The 14,089-nt window shown below is 38.2% G+C and overlaps 1 protein-coding gene across 1 annotated transcript in view; it reads right to left on the bottom strand.

Annotated features, from left to right (window-relative positions):
• Positions 1-14,089, bottom strand: part of TBX15 (T-box transcription factor 15) — a 95,505-nt gene that overhangs the window by 33,684 nt on the left and 47,732 nt on the right. Inside the window, exon 2 of the mRNA XM_010225827.2 lies at positions 2,044-2,257. Coding sequence (XP_010224129.2) covers positions 2,044-2,257 — 214 coding nt within the window. The remainder of the gene's footprint in view (positions 1-2,043; positions 2,258-14,089) is intronic.

The following is a 14,089-nucleotide window of genomic DNA, read 5'->3' as shown; positions in this document are numbered from 1 at the left end:
GTGCCAGAACAGTAGTTTTATAACAAAACTGTCAAAGTATATATTGCAGACAGTTCTAAACAAATTAATAATTTGTAGCTCAAAAAAACAGATTAAAATTTTCAGCAAAATAGTATTTTTACAATAGATAATTCTTCAATATTGTCATTTTCTAAAAACTTTTAAAGGAAAAACAAAATCTGTTTTTGGATGTGTGGATCGATTTTACCAAATAGAAACTTTCCATTTTTTCACCTGATAACAAATATTTCATTTCTTTATGTTATCTCTCCCCTAGAATACTTCAACGTCTTTTTTTCATTAGCCCCTCCTTCTCCAGAGCCTCTGTCATTGCTCTCAAGGTTTTGTGAGAAGATATGTTAAACAGTTTGTAAAACTGCCATAGCATTGATGTTGTAACTTGTTGAGTGACCTTTTTCTAAAAGGCCTGTGATCATGGTATGGCTTTTTAAGCTTTCAGAAGGGACAGTTATTTCATTTAGAAATGTGTGAACTGCTGAAGTCATCTCCATATTATGCCATTAAGTTCTGGGCATTTGTTGTGCACTAGTTTTGGTGAACTTAGAGATATTTGTACAGCTGTTAAGTCTATATATTCCATTTATTGTAAGAGAATTAACTGAAATTAATTCAACATCTAAAAATGTATCTTCTTTTTTTATTCTCATAGACAGCATGGATCAGGCACTAGGACAATGAACTTGATTCTTCCAGTATCATATTTCCTGAGGCTGGACAAATCACTTCATATGAACTGGCCATAATAATCATTTTCTTTGTGTCTTTTTGATACCTCTAAGAGTAAACGTATTATTTCTATTACTCTGCCTCTTTCATTTGCGACATAATGGCATTTACAGCAGCCTCTTCTGTATTGATGCAAGATTCTTGTGTGTTGATGAGACTGTACAGCTCAACCCAAGAGACAATTTCTTTCTTATAATGTCCCTCAGGAATCATCTGAGTTGTTTGTCCAAGATAACTTTCCTCAAATTATCTGAACTTTGTGGGCTAGAGAACGGTGGTGAGTAGAAAAATATAAAACAACAGTCTAGTTTTTCTGGCAGGCTCTGAGAGCACAGACATGAAACAAAAGTATATATAAAAAAAAGAAAAAGTGTGGATTTTGGCTAAAACTTTGGAAAAGCTCCAATTCGTATTTCTGAAAAGGGACAGAACGGTTCCTGAGATAGGCAAATGGATCTGTTCAAGCTGATCAGCTCTGTCCATGGTACTGACTTCTCTTTAATAAGATTAATTGGAATTAAAACATCATTAAGTGGATATGGAAAATATTATCTTAATGAAGACATATCTAAACATCTGGGATAGCTTATAGCTTGAAGGACTGATAAATGTACAGATAGTTTCAAGTTGTATTTTGGATTACAACTTTCTAGCTATTCCTTTGATAGTGAACTAATAATGGAAATCTGTTATCCTATAGTTAACAGGATGGCAGAGTGAGTTTTTCTTTTTTAAAACTTCTGGACTATTATTGCCTCTCCCTAACCACAACTAACATGGAATCAATTCAATAGTGTTCGGAAACATTAAGCTTGCACAGTTTTGATACAGGAAGTCATCAGTATTGTATCCATCTAGGTTTGCAGGAAGACAGAAGTTTGGCACAGAGGTGAGCTTGAATTTGGCTAGATATGAGATTAAATGAACTAGTTTATGAAGTGCTATGGGAACTTGAAAGGAAACTCAAATGGTTCATCCCCCAGGTTTTAACTCTTCTTAAATTCAGTGCAGCCAGCAACACAACATTCATTTCCCAATTATTTGCTCAAAGGAAAGACCATCCTTAACTACTTCCTACATCTGCCATTTCTTCTTTGGAGTCACTGATTTAAAAGTGAACAATTCCATTTATTCTAAAAAAGCTGGTGGAAGATGAAGTTGTGAAACTCTGACAACCAATTACTATTTCCCATATATTTATTCCTTAAGCTTATCAAAAAAGCTTCTTTATTCTCCAAAAGATTTTGATTTAGTTTTTTTTTTCTTTAACTAGACAAAAATTAAGAGATATCTTACCTGCCTGCTTTAGTGATAATCATCTCTGTCCCAATATCATGGAATCTTTTCCAGAGGTCAGCACATTGCAACTCTACCTGGATCTCTTCCATGGATGAAGGAGGAGGAGGTTGAGGACCCGAGCCACCAGATGTAAGGTCAGAATGGGAGCCAAATGAGCAGGATGTCCTTTCTGCCAGTACCTCTGTGTCTGACCCAGTACTCTGCTCTGAGTCTGCAAAGCAAACATACCAGGTTAGACACTTTAGTTCTACCTGCTGAGAGTGGAAAAGGGAGGGAAGAAGAAAGCCAGCAAGAGGAGGTCTAAAGAATGGTACAGTGGCCTTTTATTATATATATATTTTTTCTTAATGGTTTGTTATAATTTATGACCTGATGTGAGGCTTTGAGTTTCCACCATGACATCTGGCATTTTTGTAAAGCTTTAGAAACAGCTGAAAAAAAGACCCGCAACAACATAAATAGTAACAAACATCACCACAATGCTGGGAATGGAGCATAAAATGTAGATGAAGAAAATATAAATGAAAAAAAATAATTGAATCCATATCTTCAATACAAGATTAGATGGGCTCACTGAAAAACTACATTCCATGTAATTGAACATCCTCCCACACTACTATTGCAGAGGTGGTTATTTTTGAATAACACATTTTTTTTCCTTTTAATATCCCTGTCATCAAAAATAATGAGCATTTTTTATTTCACTGTTTGGCAGAACTACTTTGGAAATATGTTTTATTTTCTCCAGTAATATCTTTTTTTGGAACAATAACATTTCCTCAGAAAATAATCATTCAGCTTTTGGTGAGGAATATGCCCTAGGCTGCAAAGGAGGAGGGCAAAAGGAGGAGATTGTAAACATATGGAACATGTTACCAAGGAAAGCAACTGAAGCAAACTACATAAAAGACCATATGAGACAACCATTTCTCTTTATGGTGGTGAAGAGTAACACTTGAACAGAAAATAAGCAAACACACACACACACACACACACACAAAAAAAGTGAAGTTGAACTAGTTTAAAAGTCCAGCCTGGCACATCACACCCGATGATCATTGCTTTTTGCCAAGAATATCTCATGTACCTGTTGAGTAGGTATGATACATGTAAGATCCTTGCTCATATGATAGGGCTAAGTTGAAAATTTGCTAAATAGCTATGTTATTTTACACCAGGATGCATGCCAACACTGCAACAAAATAATTCACAATGCATTCTGCAAAGCACTATCTTCATGTTTCGAATCTGATTTATAACAAATTGACATTGGTATTAAATAAATGACCGACAGCAATAAATTGATTCGGAACACTCAGTAAAAGGGAATTAAGTAGAGCTCTGTAAATTTCAAAGATGGTACAAAAATAACATGTTAAGTAGAGCTCTGTAAATTTCAAAGATGGTACAAAAATAACATGTTGAGTACATAACATGTACTCATTGATCGCTTAAATACAGGCTTCCAAATGAAGGGACAAAACAGCTATTTATATATACTACCTGCCCTTTACAAGAAAAAAAAAAAAAAAAAAAAAGACTTCTAGCTTTCTAGCTTCAAGAAAAACTTAGGTAAACAAAAAGTAGTAATCTGTGTTAAAATGTAATAAAACCATCCCAGCTAATTCTCCTTCCATACCAGGCAAGTGTCACAGACTCTTTAGTAAACTTGAGGTTGTGTGGGCTAGGTCTGAGATTTACATTTTTTCTGATACACACAGAATCACAGAATGGCTGAAGTTGGAAGGGACCTCTAGAGATCTTCTAGTCCAACCCCTTTGCTCAAACAGGGACACCTAGGACACATTGCACAAGTTCACATCCAGGCAGATTTAGAGTATTCCAAAAGAAGATACACAACCTCTCTGGACAGCCTGTTCCAGTGCTCTGTCACCCTCACAGTAAAGAAGTTCTTCCTCATATGGATATGAAATTTCCTGTGTTTCAATTTGTTCCCATAACTATTTGTCCTATCGCTGGCCACCACTGAGAAGAGTTTGGCCCCATCCTCTTTACATCTTCCCCGCAGGTATTTGTACATGTTGATAAGATCCCCTCTCAATTGTCTCTTCTCTAGGATTTCCTCATAAGATAGATGTTAATCTTAGGTCAATCTAGTCTGTTAATCACCTTTGTAGCTCTGCACTGGACCCTCTCTAGAAGTTACTCTTGTAATGAAGAGCCCAGAACTGCACACAATGATGTCTGCAACAGCATCTTACTCATCAGTGAAGCGGGTGCTGGTTCAGAAACAGCAGAGGGTAAAGACTGCCCACCTGCTGAAACACCAGCTCCACCTCCTGCCACGTGGAAGTATTTCTAGAACCACAGTAGCAGCATTAAGATAAACCACTCGTCAGATAGTATATAAGAAACTTGCAGACCTCAGTGCCATCAGGAAGTCTTTATCTTCTAAAAGAGACAATAAACTTACAATTTCAATAAACTTTTCCAATGATTTAGCACTGAACACTTCAGAAATTCTGTAGTAAGGTATGGAGGTTTTGTCTGTATTGTTCCCAACCCAGTTTTGAATGGCTGATCCTTTATGTCTCTCTGTTTTTGAAGTTGGCCTGAAGATGTAATGGGTCTGTCCCTTTAAAGGCATAGTGCAAAACTTCCAATAGAGGGTTGCTACATGAAGACAGTACTCCAGACAAACCTAATATCCTGGACACAAGCTGACTCAAGAAGATACGAGACAGACTTGCTGGGAATCTGTGACCTCATCACAGAGTGTGAGTCTCGGAGTATAGGGCCTGGGGCAATTGCTGCCTGCATTGGAAACCCAGTGATACAAGAAGAAAGAGATGCTTAGCTGCTTTCTCTAACTCAAATGACTCTTCCTAAAGAGGTTAGAGGGTGTGAGCTAGGGTATGGACTACTTCACTTAGGACACATTTTCTCATTGGCAATTATTCGCTTTATCCTTTAAGAAAGAAAGAAAAGAAAAGATTATTTTTCACAAAGCAATGTAAGACTTTTCACATGTCTATGCTTGTCCTGAACCATTAATCAGAAGGCTTGTCTATTCTTGAAGATTATAAGAAAGGTAAGGTAAACTACACTGGAGTGTCTGAAGAAACTGGACCTGGAAGAAACTCTCTTGTGGAGTTCTCCTTCCTGAGTGAGGTACTGAAGCACATGTTTGCATCTAGGAAAAAAAAAAAAAAACAGTTTTAGGACACAGCACCTGTGCTTGGTTCAGGCACTCAGAAAATCTATGGTTACATCCACTGAAGCTACGCAGTAAACGACCAACAGATGGCACTTGGATGGGTATCCTTCCTGCATTTCTTGGACAGCCTTTAACTCTGCAGGTGTGGATGAACTTTTGGTGTTCCCTGGAAACTGACTGGAACTGCATGCTACAGAAACTTAGAGATCACAGGCTAAAGTTCCCTCTCACTGGTTTTATGCTGAAGTCACTCCACTGACTATTTTTTCATTGACAGTGACAGAAGTGGAAGAGAGAGACACATTGTTGGATATAATTTGGCACAAATCCCAATTTCCAAAAGAAATTCAACGGTAGCTAGCTACTGATATGCTGGTATCTACCCAACTATGCAGTACTGCACAAGAGGAAAAAAAAATCATTGTTCAAGGAATTATTATTTAGTGCCCTGAAATGTGATCTATATTCAATAGACTCAAATGACCCAAATTACTGCTCAAAACAGAAAGCACCTCTCTTTCCTCCAACTTTGGAGATGGTAGAGGAGCAGCCACTAGTGTTGCCATTCTTAGTCCTGTCTCAGTAGGCAGAGATGGGTTTTTGTGTTTTCCTTAGTCTTTCCAAAGCTACGTCCTCCTGATTAGTTTCCTCTACTTCTGAGTCCACTCCAGAACCAGGAAATCCTGAAGTTGAGTGCATCTGGTATAAAAAAAGAAAGCCCCAATGACATCAACTTCTGAGCTAGAGTTCTCTAAATATGTAAGGATTATGGATTAATCAAGAGACAGAAGTCGACATTCTAAGTGAGTAACATACATAGGGTGCAGAGTGGATGCAGCATGCAGTAATGGATAGTGGAGAATGGAATCAGCACAGCTCAAACTTTCCTGCTGCTCTTAGATGCTCATGGTGAAATGGGACGGGAAGATCTGAGTTTACTTCTAATTTTCAGAATTTGTGAGGTTGGTTTTCTTCATGTGCCAGCTTCAATGGCATGCAATTCCACTAAATTCAAAGACATGGCTTTCATCCTATGTTGCTGTAAGCAGCTGGGAATTAAGAAATAATTTCTGAAACTCCATCAGAATAGAACAGGCTTGTGACTGCCCTTAAGTTCAGATTGTGTATGGTACTACTACGTACTGTGTCTGACTAAAGGATCGACAAAAGAATCTTCGTTTTGAGAAAGATGAACTTCCTATGACTTCTTCTATCTCCAAAGGGACAGGTTAAGATTCCTTGCCTCTCCTTAAATAGACGCCTTATACAAAGTTGACTTGCTGAATTCAACATCCAGCTGAGGTGAAAAGGAGGCACCCGCACAATGACTTCATTTTAAATTTAGGAGATCTTCTGTTACTACTACCGCAGAAAGGCTGGTTCTCTGTCGTCATGTATAGTATTTAGGAGTTAGGTTGTCATCTGTGCAATTGCTGCATACATTAGGCAAATGGCCTAATTGGAAACAGTTCAATTTTTCTTTCCTGTTGAGGAAGAAAACAGTCCTTGAAAAAGTATACCCCAAATCCAAGCTCTCACCTTGCTGGCAATTAACAAAACTGGGAGTATATGTAAGCTGATGTTCTAAAGCCACAGTATCTCACTGACTTTCATTTGGGACGACTCAAGTCAAAATGTTGCTCATTGTTTTCATGGACAGTCTTCTGATCTCACACACTTTTCTCTACAAGTTCCTTTCACCCGCATGTCTGCTCAAAGAATAGACCTTTCTGCTGATCTGTAGGTACTCAAGTGAAAATCTTCACTCAATGTCCTGCTGACTACACGGTCTGTTTCTATCACTATTCCATTCCTGTTTTCCACTTTTTGCAAATCTCTTCTAAAATCGTCCCTCTCTTGATTGTTTTTTATGTTCTTTTTCTTCTCTGATTTGCACCATTTCCTTCTGCTGTTCTATGAAGGTCTATGTAGCCAGAAGAAAACACAGATATTTTATTCTGTGTGGAGAAGGACAGGGGGAATACAGGGGGATATTAATGCTCAACCCATCTGGAATAAGACACTCTCCCAAAAGAAGACAGTAATTCTTCCTGGAAAAAAAAATACTTTAAAGTTGTTCTTTGTTACAGGTATTTTTATGGACCAGCAGGCAGACCAAGTATTTTTTGATCATGGGAATTGGCCTAACATGCCAAAATGTTTGTCTAGATAGATGGCTTCTTATCATTTAAGGCTCTTGTTAACACACTTGCCACATACCTAGCTATTGTAGCCTAAAAATGGGTTTGGGATATAACAATTAAAATTTCTCAGCACTTACAGCAATCTTTGAGCCTACCAACAAGACCCAGGTGTCCCTTTTGGAGCCCCCAGGGATGTGTTGGAGAGCACCATGCTTGAGGACGTCTGGCTGTGATTACAGAGGAAGAATAAACTACTATGTTTTTGGAGAGGTTTTTTTTGGCAGAGGTGAAGTGGATCATAGAATCATAGAATCATAGAATGCTTAGGGTTGGAAGGGACCTCTAGAGATCATCTAGTCCAACCCCCCTGCATACGCAGGGACACCTAAAGCACGTGGCACAGGACTGCATCCAAGCGGGTTTTGAAGATCTCCAGAGAAGGAGACTCCACAACCTCTCTGGGCAGCCTGTTCCAGTGCTCTGTCACCCTCACTGTTAAGAAATTTTTCCTTAAGTTCCTATGGAATTTTTGATGTTTCAGTTTCCGGCCATTTCCTCTAGTCCTATCAGTGGCCACCACTGAAAAGAGACCATGACCGTCCTCTGCACTCCCTCCCTTGAGGTATTTATATACACTGATTAGATCCCCTCTCAGCCTTCTCTTCTCCAGGCTGAACAGGCCCAGCTCCCTCAGCCTCTCCTCATAGGGCAGATGTTCCAGGCCCCTGATCATCCTTGTAGCCCTGCGCTGGACTCTCTCCAGCAGCTCCACATCCCTCTTGTACTGTGGAGCCCAGAACTGGACACAGTACTCCAGATGCGGCCTCACCAGGGCTGAGTAGAGGGGCAGGATCACCTCCCTCGACCTGCTAGAGATGCTCTTCTTAATGCAGCCCAGGATCCCATTGGCCTTCTTGGCCACGAGGGCACACTGCTGCCTCATGGTCAACTTGTCGTCCACCATGACACCCAGGTCTTTCTCCGCAGAGCTGCTCTCCAGAAGGTCGGTCCCCAGCCTGTACTGGTGTCTGGGGTTATTCCTCCCCAGGTGCAGGACCTTGCACTTGGCCTTGTTGAATTGCATGAGGTTTTTCACCGCCCAGTTGTCCAGTCTGTCCAGGTCCCTCTGGATGGCAGCGCAGCCCTCTGGGGTATCGGCTACTCCTCCCAGTTTGGTATCATCAGCAAACTTGCTGAGGGAGCACTCTGTGCCTTCATCCAGCTCATTGATGAATAAATTGAACAGGACTGGACCAAGGACTGACCCCTGGGGGACCCCACTAGCCACAGGCCTCCAACTAGACTCTGCACCGCTGATCACCACTCTCTGGGCCCTGCCATCCAGCCAGTTCCTAATCCATCTCACTGTCCACTCATCTATCCCACACTGCCGGAGCTTGCCCAGGATATTACTTTAAGGTTTAGTAGTAGCCTTTTTTAATATCTCTCCCTATCTCTATCTCTAGATTCCTATTATTTCCAGATTGCCCTTGACTCATAATTTTTGATCAACAGGTTTCCTGCCTTGCAGTCAGCACATATGAAGGCAAACACTCTCACAAGCATGGCAACTCTGAGGTGATGATTTCCACCAAGGGCCCCAAGACAATGGCCAATATCCCCAGCTGGCTTCTTGCACCAATGCTGTGTGCTGCAATCACAACCCTTTTATATACAAGAGCAATCTGCTATTGCCTGCCTTATTTCTACAACTCAGCTAGCCCCACTTTTTCTTTGAACAGGTCAGCAAGCTGGTACTAGAAAGGTTAAAACAAATGAGTTTTCTAAGCAAATTTATAGATGGTCCTTCAGCAGAATTTTGTCTGTAGTTGGGTCGCAGGAACACTGAGCTTCTTTCCACTAAAATGGAAAGAGTTCAGTTTAGTCCTGGGCTACATCATGCAGCTCCCAGACAGAACAGGTGTTACACTCCAAACTGTCAAGGAATGTAAAATGCAGTGCTGAGAATAATGGCAAAAAACTTATATACATAAACACCACCTGCCCAGAGGAGCTCAAAGCAGTTTACAAGACTTTTTCTCTCTCCCTATCTCTTTTTTTTCCCCTGTACGTGTAGCTATCTAATGTAGATTTTCTCTTGTGTGGAATGTGGCTGCTGTTAAAAACTGTTAATTATTTTTTTCGCTTACTTTATTTTTGCTTTCATGTTCATGAGCATTTTGTGCCACAGGCGGTCTTTCCTTCTCCCCTACACTTGATTTCCTGGCAGTCAGGATCTGCAGACTACAAAAATGGTGCAAAAACGTAGACATGAACAGTTAGAGAATATGTTAAGGAGACCACTTCTTTTTTTCAATCAACTCAGCTGAAATAATAAACAGAGAGAGAATTCCTCGCCTTTGCTGCCAGAAGTGGACAGATCTTGTGGTTCTTTTTAGATTTCTGATTTTCAGACTGGCTAATGCCACCCGCAAAATCAACAGCATGAGAATAAAAGTATGATATTACTGGAACCTCATATACAAAATGTTACATCCCCAGGAAAATCAAGGAGCAGAAACTGACTGAATTTGAACAACCGAGATTAGTCGAAGTTCATTTGAAAGTGTGATGACTGCTAGTGCATCTACACCAGATATGCAAGTGGGCTTTCACCAATAACTAGTATCTGGACAGAAGATAACACAAAGCCTTCTGACCTCAGAATTATACAGAAAGTCCTACAATGTCAAAGGTAGCAGGAAAAGCAAAAACTTGGTTGGAGTTCAGCAGAGACATTAAGTTTAACAGGGCTGCATTTTACATAATTGATATGGCAATTGCCTTTGCTGTAGGCAGAGGAATCTGAACACTCCCAGCTGATTTTAATCATATGCACATTGTGCAAACAACAGACAAAGGAAAGATAATTCTGCAGATGTTCTTATGTATTATCTTATCTCCCTAGACTAGTTTTCATTCATTTGCTTACCCTAGCATATTAACTCTGCTTTCTTCAAGCATTAGTCCCACTATCAACTATATGCAGCTGGAATGTGTAATGTGTTTATTATTTATAATATTATTAATACATTCATGTTTCAAGTGGCAACTACTTTCTTTACCTCAAGAACAGTACAAATCCAGAACATCAACAATAATGCTACATTACAATCTCTAGCAGCCTGAAGAGACACTCAGACACTTAATTTCTAGTCTAAGACACATTTATACAATGAAAGCAGGACAAAATGGCATTAATATGAACAAGATTCAAACAGACAAAACTGGAAGACAGAACTGTCATCACAGTTTACAGATGGGAAACTGCAGTATAGATAAATGAAGGGATCTGATGCAGTCACAAGCAAAACCTGTGAAAGAATTAGGCTGATTCTCAGGTGAAGAATTCCTCTGTCACTTTTACTGCAAATATTTCTAGATCCTCCCAAATCACAAATGAAAAGGTACTTTTATAAGATCACTTGAATCAGTGGAGCTTATGAAATACACTCAAAATGGTGATTACCCTTACTAATAATATTAAAACACAGTCTTAAGTGCAAGTTCTAAAGTGTATGGCATGGAATGATTACACATATCTATATGGCAACCATGACTAGTAGGAGAACATAAAAGAAAGCATGAAGACAAAAAAAAAAAAATGGGCCTTTGCTCTAAATGCAAGTCTTGTATCAATTTCACTGTTCGCTGCCAAGAAGTGATTGTCCATTCCCTGGCTTATTCCATATAAGACTTAATAAAGGGACACAATCACCAGCAAAGAAAAAAAAAACTGCCCTGATTCACTGGTATGCTCCAGTTGCTCTGCTTCACTCCAGCAATGTAAAACAGCTGTAAAACTGGTTTAACTAGCAAGTTATATTTGGTTTATGGCTTCTCAGTATTGGCAAAGAGATACAAAGCAGCCAGAGTTTACTAGCATATTTAGCCCTCAAAAGCTAATATCCATTCCAGACAGGGAAAAGAATATCAGTCAGAGTTAATCTTTAAAATGATTTTTAATCTATTATCTATGGTCCTTTTAAAAAAATGAAAATAAAAGAAACTAACACATTTTGTTCATGTATATTTTATGTCCAGATATTCAAGAGACCATCTTCAGTTTCAAAGTGCATCATCTAAAAATGGAGATGCTGGATGTCAGGCTCTGAAGTCATCCTTGGCAAACACCAAGTCTTATTACAAATTCTTACAAAGTCTTATTACAAGAAAACTTGGATTTTATATTTGATATTGCTGAGTATCATTAACTCCCAGGAAACAAAAAAAATATAGCTTTAATCTTCACTATCTCAGACTAGTTTTGAGTAAAATATAATTTACTATTTCAGTATAGAAAATCCAAGCATTCTTTGAAATCCCTTTGGAGAACCTCTGTGGCTGACACTCAGCATTGTCTTTTGACAAGAAATCAGCTGCACAATCTTCACAAAAACAGTTGCTCAGTAGCAAATTTTTAGAAAGTCCATACCTAAAATGGAAAAGGAAGTAAAGAAAGCATGCAAAAAAATATTTAGTTAAATAAGCGGATTAAAACAGTAGCATCAAATTAAATAAAATACAAAAGAATGGGGAGGATGGTAGCTTTCAAAATATTATAAGTACAAGAAAGAAAGTGGGATGTTAAAAGAAGAGGGGGGTGAAATTGATGACAACTTTAATCTAGTCAAAATCTTGAATTGTATAGACTTGCATAGACTACAGAGAATTTTTTTCGCCAAAGTCCAAGATTTTGTGTAAAATTAAAGACTGGAAACAAACTTGAAAGTTAGGGAAAAGTTTTTTTTAAAAAAAAGAAAAGAGGGCACCAGGCTTTAGATGATGTAGCCTATAAAAATAGAGTCATTATTCTTATAAATAAATAAAAATAAATAAAGTATTTAGAGACCAACCTAAGCTGGCTCTAGATAAGCACATATTGTGCAGGAATCTGAAACTACATCCCATCTATGCAGTCCTTCCTTGGTCCAAATGGGCACAAACTCCGGGTCAGTCTGTTTCTGGATTCTGTGGCTTGGACTTCTCTCTACTAACCAGAAAAAAATGTAAAAAGGGAAAAAAAGTAGTCATCTTAGGGCTCTTTTAGCATACATGATTCATGCTGTATATTTGTCTATTCTCTCAGAGATCAATTTTAAATTCCAGAGGAATTTAAAAGGAAAATGATGTAAAGTCCACATAATTACCATTCTTTTGTAGGCATGAACACAGTTCAAACAAAGACTAACAGCCTAAACACTTGGTATATGCATAAGATAATATATAAGATATTTGGTATCCTACCAACCGCAGAGAAAGACACCTTACATAGGTTTCCCTATATCATCTTGGTTATCATAGCAGCAGTATCTGGGAGCCAGCTGGCAGCTTAATAATGAAAAATGTATAATCTTTTCCTGAGAATTACTGATCTCTTGGCACTGCTGTCATATGCAAGAGAATTCCACTGGGTAATTATACATTAAGAGAACATTCCTTTCTTCATCTAAAACTGTTAGCCTTCTTTGTTTAAAAATCCCTTTGCTACTTTGTTGCAACAAGATAAGCAACAACATATTTATCACTTATGTTTCCATTCCATACAAAACAATTATAAAGGAACTAACTAGAAAATTTACATGGGAACAGTTTTACAAGAAAATTTTAGAACTAAGCTGAAATTTTTTGTTTTTTGCTGGGGAGTTAATTTTTTTTTTTGAATTTTGTTTGTCATATCTGATTTTCTCTTGGGAAAAAAATATTTTGTTCAGCTGGTTCTAGTAAACATATCTGAATTTTGGGGCTTATAAAGCTGACAAATTGTTAAACCATATTTTTTTTATCTACATGCTGTTTTGTCCAGTCTGTTGTTTGGACAACTATGCTCCACCTTTCTTCTGAATCAGGTTTGTTGGAAAACCATCTTCCTTAATGAAATTCTGATTGTCCTCTATCTATGCTTCTTGATTATAATCAATATCCTTTCAAACTTTATTCATAACAAAGCTCTTCCACATCTCAGATCATTTTCACTGCCTTTCCAGATCTGTTCTATTTTTACTACAGACACACAACACATATACTCACACACAAATATAGATATGAAATTGGGCTCTTAAAAATTTCCTTGGCTTTTAAATAACAGTCTGCCACTGTCTCACCTAGCAAAATACCTTCCATCCTCATATTTCCTGCAGTCTAAAATTCTGTTTGCCATTTTGATCACTTCTGTATAGTGACCAGATATGTTCAGATGACTGAACCATTCATGATGAGCTGAAGGTATTTTCTACAAGTGATAAACATATTATTCCTTTCATTTGTTTCACATATACCTATCTTGCATTCAAACCAGACAATTTTTCTGCTTCTCTCTAAATAAAACAGCCCGAACTGTGTGTTGATTCTTTAAAATCTCGTTTTTCAAGTCCTAGCAAGAAACATACAAAATTCCTTTTCAAAATACACAAGACAGGGAGTGGAGTTGATACAGTTACATGAGAGGCAGAACTGTGACAAGAGGCAGAATTGGTTTTGGTGATGCATCATAAGAGTAAGGAACATAGGACCGAAAAGGATGTATTAGGCCTTTGATCCAGTCTGTGCTGTAAAAGGCAACTATGTCTCATTAAAAAAAATAATAATAATTTGAAAGGATATATCAGAAGCACATGCCAAGCCATAAATGGAATCTCTACCAAGTGTAACCAAGAAAGTGCATCATCCAAATTTGAAATCAAGCAGTTATCTGAATAACGTTAAAATTATGCGAGACCTT

Source organism: Tinamus guttatus, unplaced genomic scaffold (genome assembly GCF_059628265.1).
Source record: "Tinamus guttatus ecotype Peru unplaced genomic scaffold, ASM5962826v1 Tinamus_guttatus_pri_ptg000404l, whole genome shotgun sequence".
Lineage (NCBI taxonomy): Eukaryota > Metazoa > Chordata > Aves > Tinamiformes > Tinamidae > Tinamus > Tinamus guttatus.
This window is presented reverse-complemented; position numbering and strand designations above follow the sequence as displayed.